Genomic DNA, 23166 nt, shown 5'->3' on the forward strand with positions numbered 1-23166 from the left:
CATAACAATATTTGTTTCCCTGTAAACATTAAACTAAATGTGTGCCTGTATTGTCACGACTATATTTACTGCTCCACGCGCACACACACACACACACACACACACACACACACACACACACACACACACACACACGCACACACACAAAAACAAGTAATCAAGATCTTAACATGAACAGATTAAAATACAGCCCTGTATTAACATTGCAGTTTGAGCGCGGGTTTAGTGTACCCCACTGCCACAGGGTTGTTATTATCATATGCTGTTGCTGCGAATGATATGCAGTGACAGGGGAAAAAGATCACAAAGGCTCCTCACAGGTTAGCTGAACAGAAATGAGGAGATCTTCCTCATGTTATATGACAGCCAGCTGTAGTTTGTGGATGTTGTCAGTTCCTGAATATACTGCATGCCATAATAACAAGAGGCATAAGTCAATGTTATAGAGCCTGACAAGGTCTGTAGTGTGTGTGTGCGTGCGGCTTTTTTGTTCTTTTAAGGATCTAATACAATGTGTGTCTGTGTGGTATATGTGTGTGTATGATATACACTTACTATTCTTTGCTGCCGCTGCTTTTTCCTCAGCCTGATGAACTCCTTGTGTTGCCTTGAGACAAAGTTAACGGCAGCGTACTCCAGCAGGGCAGCAAACACAAAGAGAAGGCACACCGCCATCCAAATGTCAATGGCCTTCACATAAGACACCTGGGTGAAAAAAAAGACAGGGCCAAGGTGTCATTGACAGCCAATCAATAAGGATAATGTATAATCTGTGGGTTGTTTACGATCTACACATTCCTCAGCTGTGGCATGTAATGACACACTTCTTTAGGATGAATATGAATGAGTCAGATGGATGTGGGCAGTTGACACATAGCTTAAAGACAGGTCACTGCTCTGCCTGGGTCGTTCATGAAGGGAAGATATGCCACAACAAATCAGCAACACCCCCTGAGCAAGTTTTATGTGGAAACTTTACTCAACTTAGCAGCAGTTTGCACACTGTTGCAGACGCATGCACCAAAGTAAGGGATCACTTACTAACACTGAGGAGCCATTTCACGCTGTATAGCCTGGCGGTTATAACATGCACCCCATGTGCAGGGCAAGGACATACCCTGATATGGGTTGAATTTGACCTGGGCCCATTGCTGCATGTCACCACCACTATCTCCTAACATTTCCTGTCTCTTTTCAGCTGTCCTGTCCAATAAAGGCTGAAATGACCAAAACATAAAATATATTTAGTGGCTTCAGTGCATGACAGTCGCTACTCCAGCTGTCACACATATGACTGTGTGTACATGCTATTTAATTTAAGCCTTTACAATTCCTCCTTTTTGTTACTGTAAAACTAGAGAAAGGAAGTAAATGTACACAAATGTTGTGCCTATTTGCTGCTTAGTAGGTGACAGATAAGACATAATTGTTCTTAGCAGATTGGTGTCAATGTGTGAAGGTAGATAGTCTGACAATGTAAAAAAAATGCATACAAAATGCAGTCAAACTCTACAACCATTGTAAGTATTAACTGGTGGTGTAGAAGCAGCCCGGAGTGCTGTTGCTATGGTTACCAGCAATCTAATACACCTTGTGCACTGATTCAGAACATTGGCTGGAACTGAGGTATTATAAAACACTCATTCTGATTGGATGGCAGGTTTCCATTAAAAATGTATTTACCGTAGTGTCAGTATCATGCAGCCTGTTTCTAACCCTGTCTCCTGCTCTGCACGGTATGTCTTTCACATGCCAGAGCACAGTGCCCTCATCTCACCTGGCCTCATAGTTTCTGCTCCCATGTGAGTCTCTGTCCTAAACCAGAATGTACATCATGCAAAGTCAGCATTTCAAGACCAAATCTGCTGTAATAGGTCATCCCATTCTGAAACCTCCTTCAAATGCCTCTTTTATCCATCTGTGGAAGAACGCACTTTTTCCAGTCCTCAGTCACAAATATCCATCGAGTATAGAATTTGTCTTAAACTTTTCAAAATGTCCCTATCTCAGCTTGCCTTTTTAGGGATATCTGGGATTACGTTTTTTTTTTCATTTAGTCTGAAATTTTGTTGATGAGATTATGTGACACCTGTACTTGCTTGTTGGATATAGAAAACTATATGCTTCATCATAAGACATGTTTATTTACCTCTACAATTAATATGACTTATTCTTTTAGTATAATTGTCAGTTTGTTGTTTGGCTTTTAGCAGCCAGGTAACTTGTACCGAAACCCACCTTGGGCAGTGAGGCTCTTGAACCAGAGCTCTGTGTGGTCATTGTTAGCACTGTGGTAATGCCCAGACCCACTCTGGCTGGTGCAGCATCCATATTTATCCAGAAAGACACCCAGGAGAGGATGACAATGAGGAGGGAGGGGATGTACATCTGGATTAGGTAGTAGCCCATTTGACGTTCCAGGTGAAACTTCACCTCAATGCAGGTGAATTTACCTGCAGACACATATTTACATTATAAAGGATTGTTTTGTTTGATTACACAGTTGGAGAGTCTAAAAAAGGACATGTGAAAAATATAGGATTTAGTTGTGGCATTATGACATTTTAGTTAAACCAACTGTTATTTTAATCATACTTAAGTCTTACGTTAAAGCCAATCAAAAAATCCACTGCACTCATAGACAGGTTTAGCAGATGAAACCAAGGTAACCCCAAAATAAAAATCAGCTGAAGGATTCAATTACATTTTGTGTTCACTTGGTTCTCAACACCTCAATGGACTTTAAGTTGTACCTGTGTTGTAATACTTAGTGCAGTAGCCCAAATCCTTCTCCTCTTTTAGCACAAATTGGGGAAGGGTGAGGTCATCCGCCACCTGAACAGGATTCTCAGACAGCCATTCAAAGATCAAGTCATTCATGGTGTAACCAACTGTGAACAGAGAAAAGAGAAAGTAAAGGGGTGAGACAATACATGGTGGAAATATGAAAGAAATGTCTTCTTGTGTCTCTTTATCTAGATTACATTGAACAGATAGATAGATAGATAGATAGATAGATAGATAGATAGATAGATAGATAGATAGATAGATAGATAGATAGATAGATAGATAGATAGATAGATAGATAGATAGATAGATAGATAGATAGATAGATAGAGAGATGTGTTTTCACAATAAAATGGTAAAATGGTAGACATCAAAATGAGGTACGCTGTTCAGTCCATACATCAAATAAGTTAAACAATGAACCAGCCGTGAAATATTCACTCTTGCTGTCACCCCCCTCTTCCTTCCTCACCTTCCTTTTCTCATCCACTCTTAAAGACTCTTGTTACCATGGTATAAAATCTATGCATAGGAAACATGAAGAACCTTGGCTAATGAGACACCGAGAGAAGACAAGAAGGAAACTTGGAAGACTGTGCTCGTATAATGCAGCTTTTGCCCATCTGTCGAGCTACCAGCTTCCCTCTGCCATCATGTTTGTCACAGTAAAGGTCACCCAACACAGCTACAGTCATGTTGGGGGGATTTTTTTGAAGGTTACACAAGAAGCGGGGACATGAGGAGAATATCTGTCTACGACCAAGGTAGAATAAAAGTGCCCTAATATACATTAAGGTGTTTTCACAATAATACACATGTGCATACATAGTAATGAACATACTGAAACAATGGAATCTATTCCTATATCTACAAGTCAGTCACTATTTTGCTGCCCTTTTAAAGGCTTGCACTCCTTGACACATCCTCCTGACTATAAGTAAATTAAATATGCATGCCACATGCAACAAGAAAGAAGGAATCCTCCCACAGCTGGATAATACTGATGTCTACTGGGACCCTTTAGGGCCTGTGTAACAAATGCATCAATTATTCAAGATGTTATACCCTATCCCGCACCGCAGGACTGAAAAAAACAACACCACTAAAACACACTCATCTTGTTCATGAGAAGAATTCACTGTCATTCACACACCCTGCTGTGACAAGTGCGGAATACCAATGCTTCCCTGAGATAATAAAGCGGCCTTCTTCTCTTCCACCAGATACAGCTTAGAGGTGTTAAACTGTAAGTGTCAAAGGTGGAGTAAAAGAAATGAATTTCTTGGGGCAGATTGTGTGGAATATCCTTGAAGAGCAGCGTAATGAGAGTAAATATCATAAAGCAGTCCACTTAATGAAAGCCACTATCTTAATGTGGCTAGGGTCTTGCATTCGATTTGCTTTCATGCTTTTCACTTACAGATTTGAGGCTACTGGACACTATTGGCTCAAGGCAAAGTGGCGCAGTATAAGCTGCGTATACAGAGCTTTGATGTGTCTGAGTGAGGCAGGATCAGGTGGTTTCTTCTATTTTTATATATCTGTATAGGCCAAGCATGGAGGCCCTGAAAAGACGATTGGCCTTGGCTTTCTCAAACCTAAAATATTCACTACTTGCCTTTTCACACTGAACAGACTGTACAGACTCACTGAACAGACTCCAGCTGTGGTAGTAAAACCTATCAAGTCCTCCTTCACTTTGAGCACTAGCCAAGGTGATCACACCCTTGGGTGGTGTCCTAGCACTTGTCAACACAAGGCCAATTATCCTCACTAGGCCTTTAATCAGAAATAATTACATCTCCTTTATTGGTACTGTGATGTGATACACTTAAAAACAGAATCACACGTACATTGCTGCTTCAAACACACATTTGTCTCACCGTATACTCTTATAGGGTTACATTTTGTTTTTTATTTTGCATGTCTCCCCTGTACACTCAATTTATTGGATTTGTTTTATACATTTGTCCCTGGGTCAATTTGCAGAAATAAATCTTGATGGCTCTTGTAAAATGAGTAACTATAGTTCTATATAAAACAAATAATTTGTTATTAAATCAGATAATGGGTAGAGATACCAGCATTCAGCTTGACTTGTTTATTTGCAAACTGCTTCAAAATATGCAGTGACTTAAGGGTACCATAGTCTTTTTATCTATCTTTTGATGGACTTAAATCATTTTGTCCTGATGATGGGAAATGAGGTCACCTCAAGGCACAGGAAGTGGGTCACATATAATAAAAGAGACACAAAATTAAAGTTTTATTATTTATATCCTGAAAATTGGTTTCATGAGGGCAGTTATGATCCCTTCTAGGGGCGAGGGAAGAAAAAGGAAAACATTTAACTCTTCACCTACCAGTTTATCAGGGTTATCTTAAAGGTTTAGAAACAAATTTTGTACATTTCTTGTTAACATTTTCTATTTGAAAAAAAACATTAAGTCAACATGAAAAAGAATTGGGAATGGTAAGCACTTTTCTGTTTGCTTTGACTCATTACCCCTTTGAGGTCGCAACAAAGCTCAATGTGAAGTTTTGTTTTACCACTCTATTCGTAGTAGTGTATGGTTTCGAAAAAAATTGTAATGACTTAAAACACTGATAAATAAAGTAAGGGTTCCCATGTGTCGCCTACCCTTTACGTATTTATTGTGTCTGTAAGTTGTAGCTAATTGAGCTAACACAGGTTTATTAGCTTGTGTTAGCTTAATTACCTGCAAGCTGTATTGTTTGAACACCTTTTGAGATACAGTTGATGTGAACAGCTGACCCATTTTAAAGTGTCAGAAACACTAGCATATGCTCTGACCAGGCGGCAACCTCTGGTGTTGACAAGTGAAGCCAACGCGCAACTGCCACACTTTTCTGACCTGTTATGTCTTGCCACAAAACGAATTGCCCCTTGTAGACAAATAAAGTTTAAGTTGAGTTGAAATCCTGCAGTTTGTAACCCCTTGAGGCTGCATGGCTCCAAGAGCCACGGAAGTCAAATACACAACTCATTCACATATGCCCGTTTTTACAGCAGAAATGAAGGTTAGATACTTAAAGGGATACTTTATCCATTTTCATTAAGCTTTCTATCATTAGAAACCTGGTACTATTTTTGAATGGTCACGTAGAGGGTGTCAACTACATTGTGAGTTCCTCATATTTTCGACCACTGAAGCTACAGACCTATCACAGATTAGAAGGTTGGACCTCACTGCCAGAATAAAAACTTAATGTCCTCCATATTGCTGGGAAGCTATGCTAATAGGCTCGATTGAGAAAGCTGATAAGAACCTAGAATGGCGGAAAAAAGTATGATTCAACTTCAAACTAATATGGATAAAGGGGATTTTTAAGGTCTTGTGCTTGAATTGGTTGTTTGTGGCTATCTCTGACAGCCACAATATAGAGGGAAGGAGACTTCTGGCTGTCGGCTGCTGTGACGTCAACGAGCCTGGGCTGACTCGAGCTGGGTCAGACTGGTGGAGTATGTGCGCTCACTGTTTGCCTATGGACACAGACATAGAATCCATTTTCTGCCAGGAATTTCCAAGATGCCAATTCCTTCTGGAAAAAATCTCGTAATCAGTTGAGGAAACGCCTGTATGTGTTGTAGTAAATGTCTGTAGAGCACCGCAGCTACAGTGGGAGTAGTCTGTGGTCCGTGTGCATTCTGTGAGTTGTTTTTCATCCACATAAGCCAAAACCATACTTTCTGCCTTTTCTCGGAACGTACCAGCTTCAAATGTTACTTCATATTTTTACTACCTATATGACCCAATTTCATTAAAGATTTATGTTTCAATGGGTGAAGTAACCCTTTAACAAGAAGGTAGAAAATCACAAAAAAGAAGGCGATTAAAAGAGGATAGAGACTAGACGGAAGACTCACAGCTTTCAAGCTGCATGGTACAGGTCTGAATGTCCATGGGGAAATTCTTCAAGTCCATAGGGCAGGACAGGGTAAGAGTCAGCCTGAGATAGAAAATAAGATTGGAAGAGAGAAGAAAAGCAATAAGGGATGTCAAAAGACATGAAAAGGCTCAGGGAGAAAGTACTAACACAAGTAGAAATAATATAGGTTAAGAGATGAAAGAACAGTGAAATACATCAGTGCCAAGCAACTTCGTTTTGCCCACTTTATACTGAAGGCCAATGCAACATAATAGAGCAAATAAAACAACAGAACAGATTTTCCTATAAAAACAGTAAATTGGAAAGCTTATTGATTTAGTTACTCTGCCATTTCATGACTCGACGCACCCCAGTAATTGGAAATTAATTGGGTTAGGTCTCCCTACTTTTATTTGTTGTGGTGTTGATGCATTAAGCCTTCAAGAACCCTCAAGGAAGAGAAAGGGAAAAAGCTATTTGGGACTCTGTGTGTAATTAACTGCTGTAAAGCATCGCCCAGAGGCGAGACAAAGGACGCCTGCAGTATACACACAGGCAGCCATTTGCCATTGTGTTATGATGACACAATATCTTTTTCACAAGCTGAAGAACAAACTACAAATACCCAAGTGATTGACTCTGCAAACATTGACAAATTATGTCATGTGAGAGGTTTGATCCATAATTACAAAAGATATTTAGTAAGCAAGGAAATCTAAAGGATGCAGGAAAAGCAGGGAGGTGGGGGGAGGCGGTGATGAACTGTATTTGAAAAACTGAGTCAGAGTACAACAGAGGATTTATGTTGGATGTCTTTCCCTTTTCTCTCAAATGTTGATGCTCTCAGTTAAGCAAACACTAAAAAATAACTAAATCCTATTGAGAGTAAAAACAGATTAAAAAAATATTGCAAAACTTTTGAAAAGAGCCAAAGAGGGGGCTTCATATTTGCAAGCTTGGAACCAGAATAATGTATTGCCCTTGCATTCCTCACTGAAATGTGCAATTATTTTCAAACATCTTTAGTCAATTGTCAATGTGTGTACAATCTAAAAATGAATCAATGGAGGGTACAATTTGACAAACTGTAACACATAAAAATGGGACTTAAAATAGTTCGACAAACTATGCTGAGATTAAAAAACGACATTCTAACTCACAAACTGTGAGACTTTCATTGAAGAAGTAATCAAACACTTGCCATGAGAAATTGATGTGTATTCGCCCTGCACTCTTTCAATGTGTTGCTGTGGAATTATAGGCAGAAAGGTGTGGTAGGGGGTTGTGATCGGCAACTGGGCTTTCTGCTACAATTGTCTTCAAGAGGTCATGTATGTTAAAATCAGTTTACGATCTTCACTTTATGATCAGCACTAGTTTATACTTCACTCTCTATACTTGGGCAGAAATATGCCCTTAATAACCTCTATGTGTATTATGTCCCATTTTTCATGTTCAAACTCAAATCTTAAAGAAAAGCAACATTTGATGTTGTAATCTTAATCTTAATTACCTGATGCTGTACAGAACGCTGCCATCTTGGAAAATCCTCAGCAGCTTGTTATCAGTGGTAACCTCGTGGAAATTGGCTCCTTTCTCGTTTGCAAAGAATAAATCAGGTTTCCAGATAGAGTCCAACATGGAAGGATCCAGATCAAGGGAGTCATCTGGGTATTCTCTATACGCCAGACGGGGGTCATTCCATTTCTGCCGTAGAAATACATTGAGCCTGTAGTCCTGTGGAGGAACTCAGGGTGGTTAATGGAAAATATAGTTATGTCTATTGTGCAGATATAAAGTTCAGACAGATAATTCTACAGTGATATAAAACGTTTCTGATTTGACTCCTTTAATGTTAATAATGACATAAAGATGACAGAGCAGTGCTTTCATGAAATATTGATCTCACTCCAAAATTGAACATTTTAAAGGAATATTCAATAAAGTCTAAATCTACCCATTTTAGGAATTAAATTGTTTCATACAAAACAATACTAACGAATTGACAAATAGATATACTGTGATTTGCATTTGTTCAATTTGCTTCTTTATACTGTTTACAAGAAAGTAAACTCACTTAGTTTCATCACTTTACTCTAAGCTGGGCAGCGCCATGATGTGTTGTGCTGTCTTCAAAGTCAACAACGAGTGTTGGAAAAATTTGAAAAAGACAAATGAACTCCACCAAGGCCTTTAGCCCAAAGCTAACACTATTTTTTTCTGTGCACTTCTACCAGTGAAATAATTATAAATCTGGATGTATACAAAATTAAGCGATTTCAAAGAGGTATTTGTTGATATTATTGTTTGTTTGTAATTTGGATTATTACTGTCTCGATCCAAAATAGAAATTGCGAGTCAGATTCTCATCTGCTCCAAATTGTATTACGTTCTTCTCTGGCAATTGCATCACACTTATCGCAAGTTTAATGGAAATCAGCCTGTCGTACGACACTCTTAAATTTAGACTTAATGTACCACAAACAAAATCTCTTCAGCAGAAGAATAAAGTGGAAAATACGCCGATGCAAAATGCACAGATGATCAAATTCTGTTTCCTTGGTAGATCTGGTAAAAAGGCATCACTATCGTGGAATTAACCTTCTTCATCTCATTCGTCAGAACAGTTTGACTAAGATTGTGCGCCAATTGATTAAATGCTGCATTCATATGCTGCTGGTAAACAGAGGCAAGGCAGCAAATGCTAGGCCAAGGACAAAAACTGACAATCACTTCTGCCTGCAGGTAGCACAAATGAGTAATTAAATAAGAAGTCTAATCTGTGCAATTAATTCAGAATTCATCTTTGGGCATTGCAGATCTTCCCATTAATAATGTATCTTCATTTCATTTATTGGAATAGAAAGCATTCTCCTTTCTGGCAAACCATTAAATCAAAAGTGTTTTTGTTTTCAACTGGAAGTCTGATCCTTTGGGCCTTCAAACCACAAACACCCTTAAAAAGTGCACTTCTGTATGTAGCTGACCAAGCAGGTATAGCACGGTAAATGCAGACCTGAGGACAGCCATTTTTTCGCCCCGTTCCCCCCGTACCCTAGCCCTCTCTCCCATACTCCTTTTTATTCACTTTCTCAATTTTTCATTTTAATTGCAGAGTGGACAGTTCATTATCAGCATGTCAGTGACCCGTTGGTCTCTGAAGGTTGCACTGCTATGCTCCAGGAAACACAGAAACGAGGGATCAGCTTAGCAAAAAAGGTGGTAAGGAAAAAAGACAAATCCAGCACAGATAAAACTAAAGTGAGGTTTGTTAACACCGTTTTTTAAGCTAAGCCTCTCTAGAATATCGTCTGTACAATTTTTGAAACCTTAAAAGACTCCTTACCATTGTAGTTTCTGTGATAGAACCAAAGGAGTTGATGAAAATATTACAGGTGACATTCACAGGTGGGCCTATGGGAAGAAAAAAAATACTTTTTTGACACATTGTTCTCTTTTTATGGGTTTGAGATCCCACTGTCTTTTAAAAATGATGTATTCTTATAATGTCAATGATTAAAGTAACAATTTATAATAGAGATATTATAATAGTGCTCAAAGACTTTTAACTTTGTTTCTATTATAAATTGTGTTTTTTGAAATATGTTGTATCTTGCTGGAAAATGTAAACATACAATAACCTAGACTCATAAAAAAATGTAATATATTGCACAATTTATTGATTATTTATTTATATATACAACACAATTACATAATGTGGAAATAAAGCAAAACTCAACAGTGGAACGGTTTGCATTAACTCCAGGCTGAACGAAGGGAGACGCCACCACAGTAATAGCAGTTTGTCAATGTTTAGTTTACCACTGGATCTGTATTTTGTTCATCAGGGTGTTCTTGTTTAAAATTGGGAGGGGAGCGAAAAGCCTGTGTTATAAACGCACTAAAGCACTTTATAACTTCAATAAAAATCCCTGAGACATAGAATTAAACAAAAATCTAAGAAGTTGTAAAAAATAGACCACACCATGGTCTTTGAAAGAATATCATTTAATAAATACTAGTCTAGTCTTCACAGCATAGATTTGCTTTTTCTTTCATAGTGCTTATGTTTGCGGCTGGACTTTCTTGAGGGATTCTGTGATGGTCTGCTTGACACACACTATACCTTTGAAGTTCGGTCTGATGCGCGCATCATATCCGGATGTTTTTCCCATGAGCTTGTCCAGGAAGTCTGACGGCGACAGCTGTGGTCCTGTCCTGCCGGGGGGCTTTATCTCCTCCTTACAGGAGCTCGGTCTGACATTTCCCAGGAAGAGGGGAGAGGGGGGAACAGAAGGGGAAAGAGAAGACAAGGTTTTGGAAAACGGCAGACGAAGAGTTTATGTATAATAGGTAGCAGTGGGTGAACCATAAATAGAATCAAACGACTATCACCAAGTTAGTCATCAGCAAAAATAACCCAATGGAGGATGGGAAATGAGGATGAAAACAATGCAACTGCTTATCTCAGCTGGCAACTAAAAGCTTATCCATTTCCCATCATCTTTGTGACATATTAGGCTTATAGGCCCCATAACTACAGAGTAGCAAAGCATACTGTATGCCGAGGTAAACGTGTCCCTCCCCTGTGCTTCCCACTGCTCATGGTTTAGCAGGGGTAAAGCTTGACAGATTGATGGCTCAATTGTAATGCTATGAATGTCACACCGGGGAGAGGAAGGAGTTGATTCAAGCTTTACTGAGGCTCACATAGCCACTGACAGGAATAACCAACAGGCATGAGTGAAGGTAAAAGGAGAAGAAAAAAGGAAACACTGATAGGCAAGAAAAACCGCCTTTAAGCAAGGGTACCCTAGTTCATGAAAGATTTGATTTCTCACCGACCCATGCTGCAGCACAGCTGATTGCACCCTTTGCTTTTGATACAATTGTTAGAAGTTCATGATCTGTCATGATCCTAAACTCTGCAGTACAGATGGCGGGTTCAATCTCCTTCCAGGCACAACTTTGCTGATGTGCTGTGTTTTCACGAGTGTGTGTGTAGCTGGTCACTGATCCACCATTCTCACAGCTTCTTAGCTGTATTTTGAGTTGAATAAACTGCACTGTCAGGGGCTTCAGGATCGAGGAATTTGTGGAGGATATTTTTGGAACTTCAAAAGTAAAATTGAGCTGATCTTGAGAGACCTTAAGTCGTAATAGTGTTGGAATTGTTTGGAAGTTGAGCTTGGGATATATTGACCACTTTGTTGTGTGTTTTACAAAGAGGAGTCGATGTGCTCACCAGCGAATTACAATTATAGATTACATTAGATTGTTTTTTGGCACAGCATCACTTTGAGTGTCCTTGTTCACACATAATGTGTCAATAACTACCAGTCTTTCAAAAGAAACCAGCAAGCCACTAACTCCTCAGAGTTCTGTATTGACAGCATCTTCCCCTCCATGTCGGCCATGTCCTGAATTTAGATGAATGCAGCCAACTGTATGAATCGATTTAGGAGCAATATAATGTTTTGCCATATTAACACTGTAAGACAACCCATTAAACGAATAATTCTGATAGAGGCAAACATTTCTACTATACGCCTTGCCAGGCTGAATGTTGTAACAGGAACACCTCCTGTTTGTCAGGTGGCTGTCTTGGCAAGAGATCATGCATAGTGTCTCAAAAGCAAACATGAAACACATATGATCCTTGTGATTATTTTTCATCTGTCGGTGGATGAAAGATGGCAATTTTAAATGCTGGTACAAAAAAGATGCATACTTCCAACACATTGACATTGTCTATGAGTTTCTGCAGTCCTATAAGAAAGCCAGATGATGTGTCCATGTTTTTGTGTTATTGTTGTTTTGTGTCAATAAGACACAATACACTCTAATATATACCACCCGACAGATGATGATTGCTCGAGAATAAATCAATGTAAATAAAAGTCATTAGAATGAAGTTAAAAAAAAAGTTAACTTGTTAGACAGGTGTTCTACCTCTGTTTCAGTTTGCTTGTCTCTGTAATTAGTTTTGCACATCCTTTTGGATTAATATTTCAGCTTGGTGTTCGTTTGCACTGAATATTTGCCATTTTATTCTATATTTCCTTTACAATTTAACCCTTCTATCATACACGGTGTCAGCACCACAGTACAGTCGCAAAGATCAAAAGAAACAGGTTAAAATTTACAGGTTATCAAATTTCAATTTTATTGCTAGCCCTGTGAGTTTCTATCCCTGGAGCATCAGTGCTAGTACTGCACAGTGAAGAAGATAAAACCCCAAAGCATCTTTGTTTATTTTCCCTGTAGAGCTGTGCACATATCTCAGTCTTTCTTACATTTTTAAAGCCCAACTCTCACTCTCCTGACTCCACTCCATTGCTTCTGGCTATGGTTCACTCATTGTTGCTGATTTTACAGAATGATGTTACCACTTTCATCCTTCCCTCTCACACAAACACACTAGCACAGGTACACAGGGAGAAGGATTTTCAGCCTCTTAACACTAAGCCCTTGATAACAAACTGTCTTGGGTTGTGCTTGTTTTGCGGATGTACAGAACAATAAAGTATCCTGTTTGGTCTTGAGTGTGAGGTTCTCTGACAGATGGTCTCAAGCTCTCAGAGAAAAATGATGTGGACAATAAAGTTTATAGTTTTGAAGATATATTGATGGATCTATGACACAAAGGTATCTTCTCGTGGAAATATGTGGGTGTATTTTTAAACAGATAGCTGAAAAATGATGAAAAGGGCCCTTTACATTTATGGACAATAAAAAGCCATAGCAGTTTTATATTGGTTAAGGAACTCAATTTCACCAAGACAAAGCAAGTAAGACACACTTCATTTTTTACCACTACACTGTACGTTCATGAGTTAGTACATGAAACTATTTCCCCCATACTCCGTTTTCACGCATTGAATTGCATTCTGGATGTGTGGAGCAGTCATCTTTGCTTGTTCATGCTAATAGACAGTGATGAAACAACAGTATGAGAATCCTAATCTGCAACAAATGCTCTTATTTCTGTGACGCTTCTTGAAAATGATTACTCACACAATAGTCTTCATTTACTATGCCTCTGCATTAAATGATCAGACATGGTCTTGAAAGAAATGTTCATTTCGGTCTTTGTCATTGTTTCTGTTTTAAAAGATGCAAGTGTAGAGATGACAAAATATTCTCCATATCCAATGGCTTTTGGAGAGCGACTGCAGATTACATTTCTGAACATCAGGACCATTGGCTTTGTACTGGATAAATCTTGGCTTAATCATACCAGAAGCTTCGGAAATTGGATTTTATTCTCCCACGTTGAAAACAGAAGTAAACTTTTATGCTAAATCTAAGGACTTTGTCGCATAATACTTTTCAGATAGAAAGTATAAATTAAGAGAACTCTTTGTTTTGACGTTAAATGCTAAACTCAACCTGAGCTGTGGATTTCAGCTTTCCCTTAGGACTTCCATCACCTCTCAAAAAGCACTCATGCATGTCTAATTGGACTCCTTTTGTGTATTGTGTCATCAGTGCTTTTATATTCTCATATTTAACAAAGTGTAAGGAACAAACATTCTGTTTGTAAACAAGCGCGTCAAATGATTGACTGAGAGGGTTTTTTGCCCAAACACATCTGTTGGAAGGTAAAAAACTCTCAACAGAGGTTTTAAAGGCAGTGAAGCAAACAACAACTGGACAGATACCAAAATAAATGTTCTCATTGGTGAGCAGTGTGTTTTATGCAAATACATTTACAGTCTTTTGAGGATTAAGTTTCAGTCATTCGTAAAGTTATATCTGTTTCTATAGACTGTAAAACTAATCGTGGAGCTGCACATGGGTTCTTAGAGTTATGGGCTCCTTTTGTCAGAGTGATTCAATTATTAAGATGCTCTTTGCTGACATTCAATGAGCCTGACCTTTTGCCTCTCTTTCATTTTAGCCAGACTGCTCTCGAGAATATTCAACAGCTTTCTTTCCATCCATTAGAAAGCAAGTTTTGGCTGTCACTCTTATGCAAGTGAGGGACTTAATTTGGCTTTGAATGCAAAGCTGAATCAAATACACTTTTAAGTACTGGAAACATGAAGATGCTAATACAAACAGAATTCAAACAGCAGCTCAGAAATGATTTAGAGGCTGTATTTGAAATTTCAGTCTGCCAGACAGCTCTACTGTACTAGTGTGTTAATGTTGTCTCTCTGAGGAGCAGCCTAAATAGACACAGATGGAAACATGCTTCTCATTTTTCCAGAAATAGACTTGGACAAATAATCACACCCTCACAGGTACATATCTTCTAGTCTGGATTGACTTTGTGTAGCAGTTATTCATCATCCACAGAAACTCAAACTAGTGCACCCTTCAACTATGAGGGAGAAACACTGTTATGACAAACCTGTCAGGACTGTGCTGTCAGTAGATTAACCACAGGAAGCCAGCATACTGTGTGTGCAACCCATCTGAAGAGCTACTCTGGATTTGATAACTGTTCCACCCCAGTTGTCCTAAAGCACAAATTTCATTCAGCCATTTATTTTAATCAGAGTATGTGAACACATGACCGATGGCTCAAGAAAACAGCATGTAGTCATTTTCTGCAAACATGGATGAATTGGCCTATGTTGGCTACGGTTGCTTTGTTTTCCAGTTTTATTTCCTAAATAAAAATGCTCTCTCAGCATGAACCACCTTCCTTCATCATTGGAGAGAAAAAACACTTTTAACAGCAAGTTTAAAACAGAGTTATCTGATTGGACAAGAGCAGTCTGGGTGCATAACGTATTCTATAGGGCTTGACCTTGTTCCGGAAGTAAAAAAATCCCTTTCATTTTTCTCCACAGCTGATTTGATTATTAGCCATAATGTCATAACTTAAATGTACTATAATGTACACGAGTATTCACCTAGCTGGTAGTCTAGGTTCCAGTTGCCATTTTCTTCATATAAGGATTTTGTGAAACGTCAAGGGAGGATTTAAATGGGGAAATTTACTTCCGAAACCAGAGCCACCACTCTATAGACTGGCACGGTTTTGACGTTAAAATCAACCGTCACAATGTAGTTCGCTTGTAGCATACCGTTAGCTTTTTACTTCTCTCAACTGCATTAACGCTTCAGAGATAAACAAAATAGCTATGCTTGCCACAGAGCTCATTTTCTTTCTTTTTTTTTTAAACTTTATTTTGCAGTTTTCCATGAACAAACATACAATTGTCAAACATAGACACAAGGAAAGTAAATAAAAGAAGAATATATATATATATATATATATATATATATATATATATACCCACCCCCCACCCCTCAAGGCTCGTAAATAGAAATAAAATCAAATAAACAGTAAAATACAAGAGCAAATACAGAAATAGTCGGACAGGGACCTCTCATCATATGTTGAGTGGATTGATACTTCAAGCACGTTACAAAGCATTTTTAATTATTCAGTACAACTGGTGTTAAGTATGTTATTGAAAGGGAAAACCTTCTACAAATTCTATAAAGGGACTCCAGGTCAAGGTGAAGTTTCTGTGGGCTTTACATATCTTATATCTCAGTTTCTCCAAAGGTAGAAAAGATAGTAGAGCTCATTTTCTGCAATGTCCCAAAATCCAAAAGTATAAATAAATGTGCATCACACAAAACACCTCACCATTATTTTTAAGCACAAAGAAACAAGATCAGATGAATCAAGTGTAAGAGCTCGGTGCAGGCAAATAATGGAATAAGCAACAAATCTGTTGTTGCTGAACATTGTTTAATAGCATTGATTGCAGAACTGTTATGCATGTTGTTGAATGTGATCATCTTCAGGACTCGACCTGCTGCTTTATTCCTATGACTGAATCACAGCCATGTAGAAAGTCATTATAACAGCGCTTCTTCTCCTTGTTTGAGTAACCGGAGTGTCTATCAACTCACAAAATGTGAAATGAACCCATCCAGTCCTTTTTTTGTGATCTGCATAAATCTTACAACACAGACAAAAGTAATCCGTATAATATGTGCTCTCCTTGTGACATCACAGTGGGATTGTGGTAATCCCCTGGTATCTCTACCCATGGACTCGACCCCCAGCCGAGAGTAAAACGTTTGTGCAGGACTGCCAATTGTATTCTTGCTAGCGAAGGAGTGATGTCTATTGGGGAAACTCAGTATTTGCTAATTGCATTGAAAAAGACGCGCACCAAAATGGAGCATTCTGAGAGAGCTGGTTTAAACAGGGTCACAAACCTCCTCTGGTGCTCTATTCATGTTACATTTTGACCAAAGCACAGCACAGATTTGTCATTTAGATCACAGGAGACTGTTTAAAAAGGTAAAAAAGGGGTACAATGTGTTGCCTTAAATACTTCTTGAAAGTGTAACCTAATTTTTTATAGCTGACCATTCAAAAACCTTAAATAATCTTAAAGAGTAAAAATGTTTAATTCAATGTGTTGAATTTTTGTGGGCAGACCGCTGAGGCAAGTTAATCATAGATCATATGTGTTTCCAGTGTACTGCATCATTTAGTTACAAGGAATATATAACCATACACGCCAAAGGAAAAAGCTGGACCTGTCACGTTGTATAGAGTATGTAAAGCGCAAATGTATAAGGACGTGAATGGACTTGGGAGAGGGGTGTAAGGAAGCAAGGTTCTCAAGAGACCAATGTTTACATATAGCTGCAAAATTCCCAGCATCTCACAGCTCTGTATAACAAATGTGTATAACTCTAAACTGCCTTTAGATGTACATAGATGTACATTAAATATACTCCACAAGACTGGTAGAACAGTTTTTTCAATAAATATAAAAAAGGATCGCGTATGTCTGCAAGACATCCTCTTTCTGTGCAGCTTTAACCCCTCTGAGTGTTGGTCTGGGAAGAAACCAATCACATGTATCCCTAATCTGGGTTTCTGCCTCTGGAGCGCAAACATATTCTGTTAATTGCTTCTTCCTAAAGAAGCTGGTGCTTGGAAAAGTTGCCTACATCATGTGGTAGTGCTGTTATTCTCTGATTTCGTTTAAAGAATATCAAGTATGTTGATAGACATCCATGCATGAGCATACTAACTTTTTATTTCCATTAGCATAATGGTAAATAGAACTTAACTACTTTATCTGTCTGTTAAAACAGATTTCTCTATTTTCCCAAATTTCCCATGTCCTCTTCAGTCTACGACGTTGCTCTTACTGAGGTGCACTCAATTGTAGATTAAATACAAGGCCAATTAACTCAACTTTTAAGCAGGCCCTCCAAGCAGTATACTCCTATAAAAATACATCTAACCCACAACATGTTTCATGATAGTACATTTAGATGTCGTATTTTGTCTTCAATGACCTCTGAAGCTCCTGTCTTAACACTACAGTATGGGATGGCCCATGGCTACAGCTATCCTATTTTGATCAATAGGCTCCATGGAGAACAGGATTTGAAGCGCATTACCCTTTCACATTCATCTTCAATGACATGGCCACTGCCATTCCTGCACAGTGACACCTCCAGGTCTGGAAACATAGATATAAACAAAGATAACCTTTACCCTGATCATAGCTTACAGTACAGTATTTAGTACCGCAACATCTGAATGTCTGGTGAAAACATGCCAAAGAATGAAAAACAAAGAAAATTGATCAATCACATTAAGTGCAGATTAAGCATTCAGTGCATGGGGTCTTATTTAAAAGGCAGATTACTAGAAATTGTTCCTTTAGGTTTATGGTGCCATTGTGGAAGCTTGCAGGGCAGGCATACATATTCTATCTACATTAGAATATAATATGGCTCCTTTCCCTCTTGTTTTTTTAGACAGGTCATTGTAGCACCTGCACTCCACGTATAGACTAAATTTGCCAATCTGCAGGACGAGATTAATAAAAAGAAGACTGTTACGGTGAAAAAGACAAATGATCTATCCTTAATCTTTATAAAAGAAAATGTAGATTGATGATTTCTCAATATATGCCATTCAATAGTATCTTATTTTTGTCTTAGCTAGTTACTACAACCCATTTTAACACCTGCAACTTAAAACACATCATCAACAGCTAACACTCAACTCTTACTGCAGAAAAATACCATTCAATGTGTCCTCCACATACTGCAGCTGTCCACAATCATGCACATCTGTCAATACTAGAAACGCTAACACTCTGTCTTAACAGCAAAATAGCTACTGATAGGCATTGGGTAGCCTCAGCAACCATGTCACTATTTTTCTATACTTTGATATACATAAAGAGATAAGCTGAAAGGGGAAAACATGTGGCAGACTGTGCAAACATAAGTAGCAGAGGACCTACATTCCCATTAGATATATTGATGTTTGATTTCATTTTCAGTTCGCTCTTTGTTTTGTTGTGAACCAAAAATAGTGCAGCAGTAAGTCATGTGTTAGAATCTGCCCTCTGCAAAGTATTTAGCTGCCTCAATGCAAACCCCACTGTTTAATGATTTGGATTAATCAATGCTAACCAAGAATAAACCACAACTCTTTGCCAAGCTGTTTACTAATTTGCATTGCAATCTTTAAATTTAAAGGATTGAAAAAAATGTGTTTTTAGGCTTGTATCAAAGTACACAAGTACACACACGTGCACAATGAGCTCGGGCTTGAGATTTATGTTCAAGATGGCCCGTTTCTACTACACTGCATTGCAACTATCACCCCAGGCTTTTCCCATGAAGCCTTAACTAATCTTCAGCACTCTCATATATTCTAGTCTAGGGTTTCAACACTCCTTTTTGTGAACTATACAGTGATATCTTTTTTATCCTGAAGTATCTCCTGTATCTCGCTGAATTTCTGAAGACTAAGTGAAGAAAACTAGATGAAAACAGTAACTCAGAATTGCTGCTCTTGCTGTCAAAGTGTCAAGACACAATGAACTGATCAGCCTACTCATATTATCTCACAGGCTTTCATTTTTCCAGTCTATCTAAAAAAAATTCTTATAATTTAGCTTTAACCCTTGTAATATGAGGACTACAATTTCCACTTCCCCCTCAGAAAAAAAAATCCAAACATTTCTTTCCCTGCATTCTGATTAATTTTTACGCACCATTTTGTGCCTTTTTTTGTACAACTTTATGATTATGAACAAGTCTCTTTCTTCCTCCTTTCATGTCTCTTTTTCATGTCTTGTAGAATTCATCAGAAACATGTTCAAACAATAATGAATGCATTCATCTTCACTCTTTAATAAACATGTGGACTGGAGCGTTGTCGTGTTTCTACATAATTCCAGCCCTGCAGAAAGACACACTCATATCTTCCTTTGTGCACACAGGGTGAGACAGAGACGGATATCACTGATAAACTGCATTAAAGTAATTACTTACCATTCCATTATAAATCTTTGCATATATCTTTGCAAAAAATTTGCCCTCAGATTAAAAATTCGTGCGCACTGATTTTAAAGCAGCTTTTCTCTTTCTTAACTGAGCTTTCAGGGGTTTGCTTCCACACAACAAAACTATTATTTATAAGAGTTTATTTGCGACTGTGTTTATCAATTACGAGGTAGTTTACTTTTCATAAATACCAATTGTATGGGCAGAAAATGTAACTGGACCACCCACCAAGTTGGGAACCATTGCCCCTTGAAATGTCTCTGTGTCCCCCAAACATTGACCAATACTGATTTAAGGGAAAGACTCCGCTCGTGACACTAACACATAGGTCCAACAGAGGCTGAAATAACAGGAAACGTTGAGCTTATTTAAAACTTGGATTCCAAGGCACTTTTCACTTGACTGATGTCTAAAGGATCTATGAGAGTACGAGTAAACTGAATGTGTTTGCCTCAGATTACTTCAGGGAGATGTCACACAAAGAGAAAGCATATTTCCGATTTATTTGTAGTGTATTCCAGCCTGAAATTTAAATTTTATCTGGTGTCATCTGTGCCTCTGCATGGTGGTATACAGATGTTTTCAAGTTATTTAAATCAAAAGCTGTCAACAAACAACTGAGTTTATTTTTGAAACCTCATGAATTTTAATCACTACTGCACCACTCTAAGCAAAGAAAATAAAATTATATATATATATATATATATATATATATATATATATATATATAATACCATGCTGATAACAGGTTTGTGTAGTGAAAAGTTATAGTATCATATATTCAGTATAACTGGTTTTGATAGGTGCCACTCTAGTCAAGTCTTTTTGTCTTGTTAAAAAATCACTCTATTACTCTTTACAAATTGTATTGAAATTATATTATATTCATGAATTAAAACTAAGTCCTCATTGACATTTAAATCAAAGATGACTATACTAAAGCAGTTCCCCTTTCCACCTTACCATCAACAGAAGTTGAAAATACCCATCTAGTGAGTCACGCATTTAACTCTTGTTAGCACTCCCTAAAGTCAAATCAAACAAACACAATGTCTCCAGCAGTGTTAGTTTAAAATGGAATCACTTTGATAAACCCTTAGAAACTGCCATTTTCTCTTAAGGGAGATGAAGGAATCAGAGAGCTTTTAAAGACCTACCCTTCCTCCACATGTCTCTCTGAGACGTTTTGTATTCCAGCCATCTTCTCAGCATCTAAGACCTGATATCAGCACCGATTGCCTGCTGTCAGTTTCTGACAGACAGAGCTAGCCAGATTTCTGATAGAGAAAAGGAACTACCCTATCAGAAAAAGAATGCTTTGGTCTCTGCTGAAGGGCTTTGAGACGAACTATTGCTTTACCCACATACCGTTTAGGTTTGTATTGTCATGTTTCTGGGCAAAGCACCTGTTTAATTGTCCTTTAGTTCTTTTTGATTTTTCCACAATCGAAACATATTGAGATTTCTTTGAGCTGAAGATGTTCAATACCATCATTTCTTTAAAAAGAATATATATACATTTCTGATACTTTGCTAATTTTCTATGTGAAGCTGTTTTATTGGTGTTTCTACATTTTTTTATTATAGGGTCAACCATGTATTTGGAAAGAAAGGACACCTATTATTTATACTTGTAGAATATCTTAAGAATGGCAAACCATAGAAAAGGCTGACCTAAAGAACAGCAAAAAAAATGAGCTTAGTGGTGGATAGGTTTGCACTTTTTGTTTCTGCCCAAAGCATTGGCGTAAAATATATTTAATTGGACTCTGCTTAATTCTATGTAGCTCTGTCTAATGGAACTTTTTTGCCAGCATCACACCATTGTTGTTGTATACAATATTGTGATAAATGAGAGGAAATTACTTCAGCGTTGCTCAAAAGCCAAGTTACCATTAGCAGCCATTAACCCACTTTGGTGGGGAGCAAAGTGTTGTTTGGTGTTGGATCGGTGTACAGACTGGTATTCTCATAGATACCCACTCCTACGTTTGGCCTGTTTGTTAAAATGCATGCCAATTAAGGGTGTTGTTACAAACCAATCTGTAAACTACCAACAGCTGTGTTGCAGGGTTTTTCAAAACCATGATCAAAACCTTTTATCATCTCATCTTGCCATTTACTGTTGGCACGTTAATGAAATGCAGTGATGAGAGAGGTCAGATTGGATTTCCTGATGCCACTAGACTGGAATGGTACTTGTATGCCATATTGAAGCACTACGGCATGTGTGCATGTACATTTCCAGTGTAAGCATAATGAGAATTTCATCAGCTCTGTGTACTTCCACATGTTGGGCTCTGCAGAACCACCCCTCCCATTCTGCTTATGTTTTAAATGCCACTGGGAAATCACTCCAGCTGGATTATTACAGAGAAGAGACCAGCCTGTGTACAGTGAACATATAATTAGACGCCATAGTCTACTTGAGTGTGATGATTAATGCCCTCCATTTGAAACAAATATGGATAGAGGTTTCAGCCCCCATCATTAGCAGTGTAAATCAGGGGTACTCAATTGGCGGACTCCGGTCCGGATCTGGACTCAAACATAATGAAATACGGACCGAGACAAATATCAATATTCCAATTTTGTTTACAATCACACATCTATCCCATGCCCAATAGTAAAATAACGTGTTTTTTTCCTCTGCAGGAAGTTAGTTTTAAGTTGGATATTTGGCAGACGTTCGCTCCGGGTAAACGAACCTTGAACCTCCAACATAAAACTGACTTCACCGCGATCACACAGGTCATCATTAGCTACAACAATGCAGTCAGATGTGCAAACGGTACCTGTTCCTTAATAAAGCAAAAATCATGCCGTGCTCCAACCTTGACAAAAAGCGAGAGGTGAAATCTGAAAATCTTGAGTTTAAGACAGAGTGGAGCGACAAATATGCATTATGCTGCCTGTGGGGAGCACGAAACCGATGTGTTTCATCTGTACTGAGACAGTTGCCCTTGTCTAAAGTGGAAATGTAAAACGTCATTGTGTAACAAAGAGCAGAACTACGCACACAACTAAAACCAAAACAAAACTTACACCAGTGTCTACGCCTGGCCCTCACACCTTTTGTGCCCACATTAAAAGAACTAGTCTCACAAAAAAACTGTCATGTTTCACACTGCTGTGGACAGAACACATCATGCTTTGCTCATAGTTCAGGTGTTTTGTGGA

At 38.3% G+C, this 23166-nt stretch overlaps 1 protein-coding gene across 1 annotated transcript in view; it reads right to left on the minus strand.

Moving 5' to 3' along the window:
• glra4a (glycine receptor, alpha 4a) overlaps positions 1 to 23166 on the minus strand; it is a 44465-nt gene that overhangs the window by 6392 nt on the left and 14907 nt on the right. The window contains exons 2-8 of the mRNA XM_079352289.1: positions 10805 to 10935; positions 10025 to 10092; positions 8192 to 8415; positions 6677 to 6759; positions 2754 to 2891; positions 2239 to 2453; positions 556 to 705 (exon numbers count right to left, since the gene is read on the minus strand). Of these exons, the coding sequence (XP_079208415.1) occupies positions 556 to 705; positions 2239 to 2453; positions 2754 to 2891; positions 6677 to 6759; positions 8192 to 8415; positions 10025 to 10092; positions 10805 to 10935 (1009 nt within the window). The remainder of the gene's footprint in view (positions 1 to 555; positions 706 to 2238; positions 2454 to 2753; positions 2892 to 6676; positions 6760 to 8191; positions 8416 to 10024; positions 10093 to 10804; positions 10936 to 23166) is intronic.

This window comes from Symphodus melops (assembly GCF_947650265.1).
Source record: "Symphodus melops genome assembly, chromosome: 9".
Classification (NCBI taxonomy): Eukaryota; Metazoa; Chordata; class Actinopteri; order Labriformes; family Labridae; genus Symphodus; species Symphodus melops.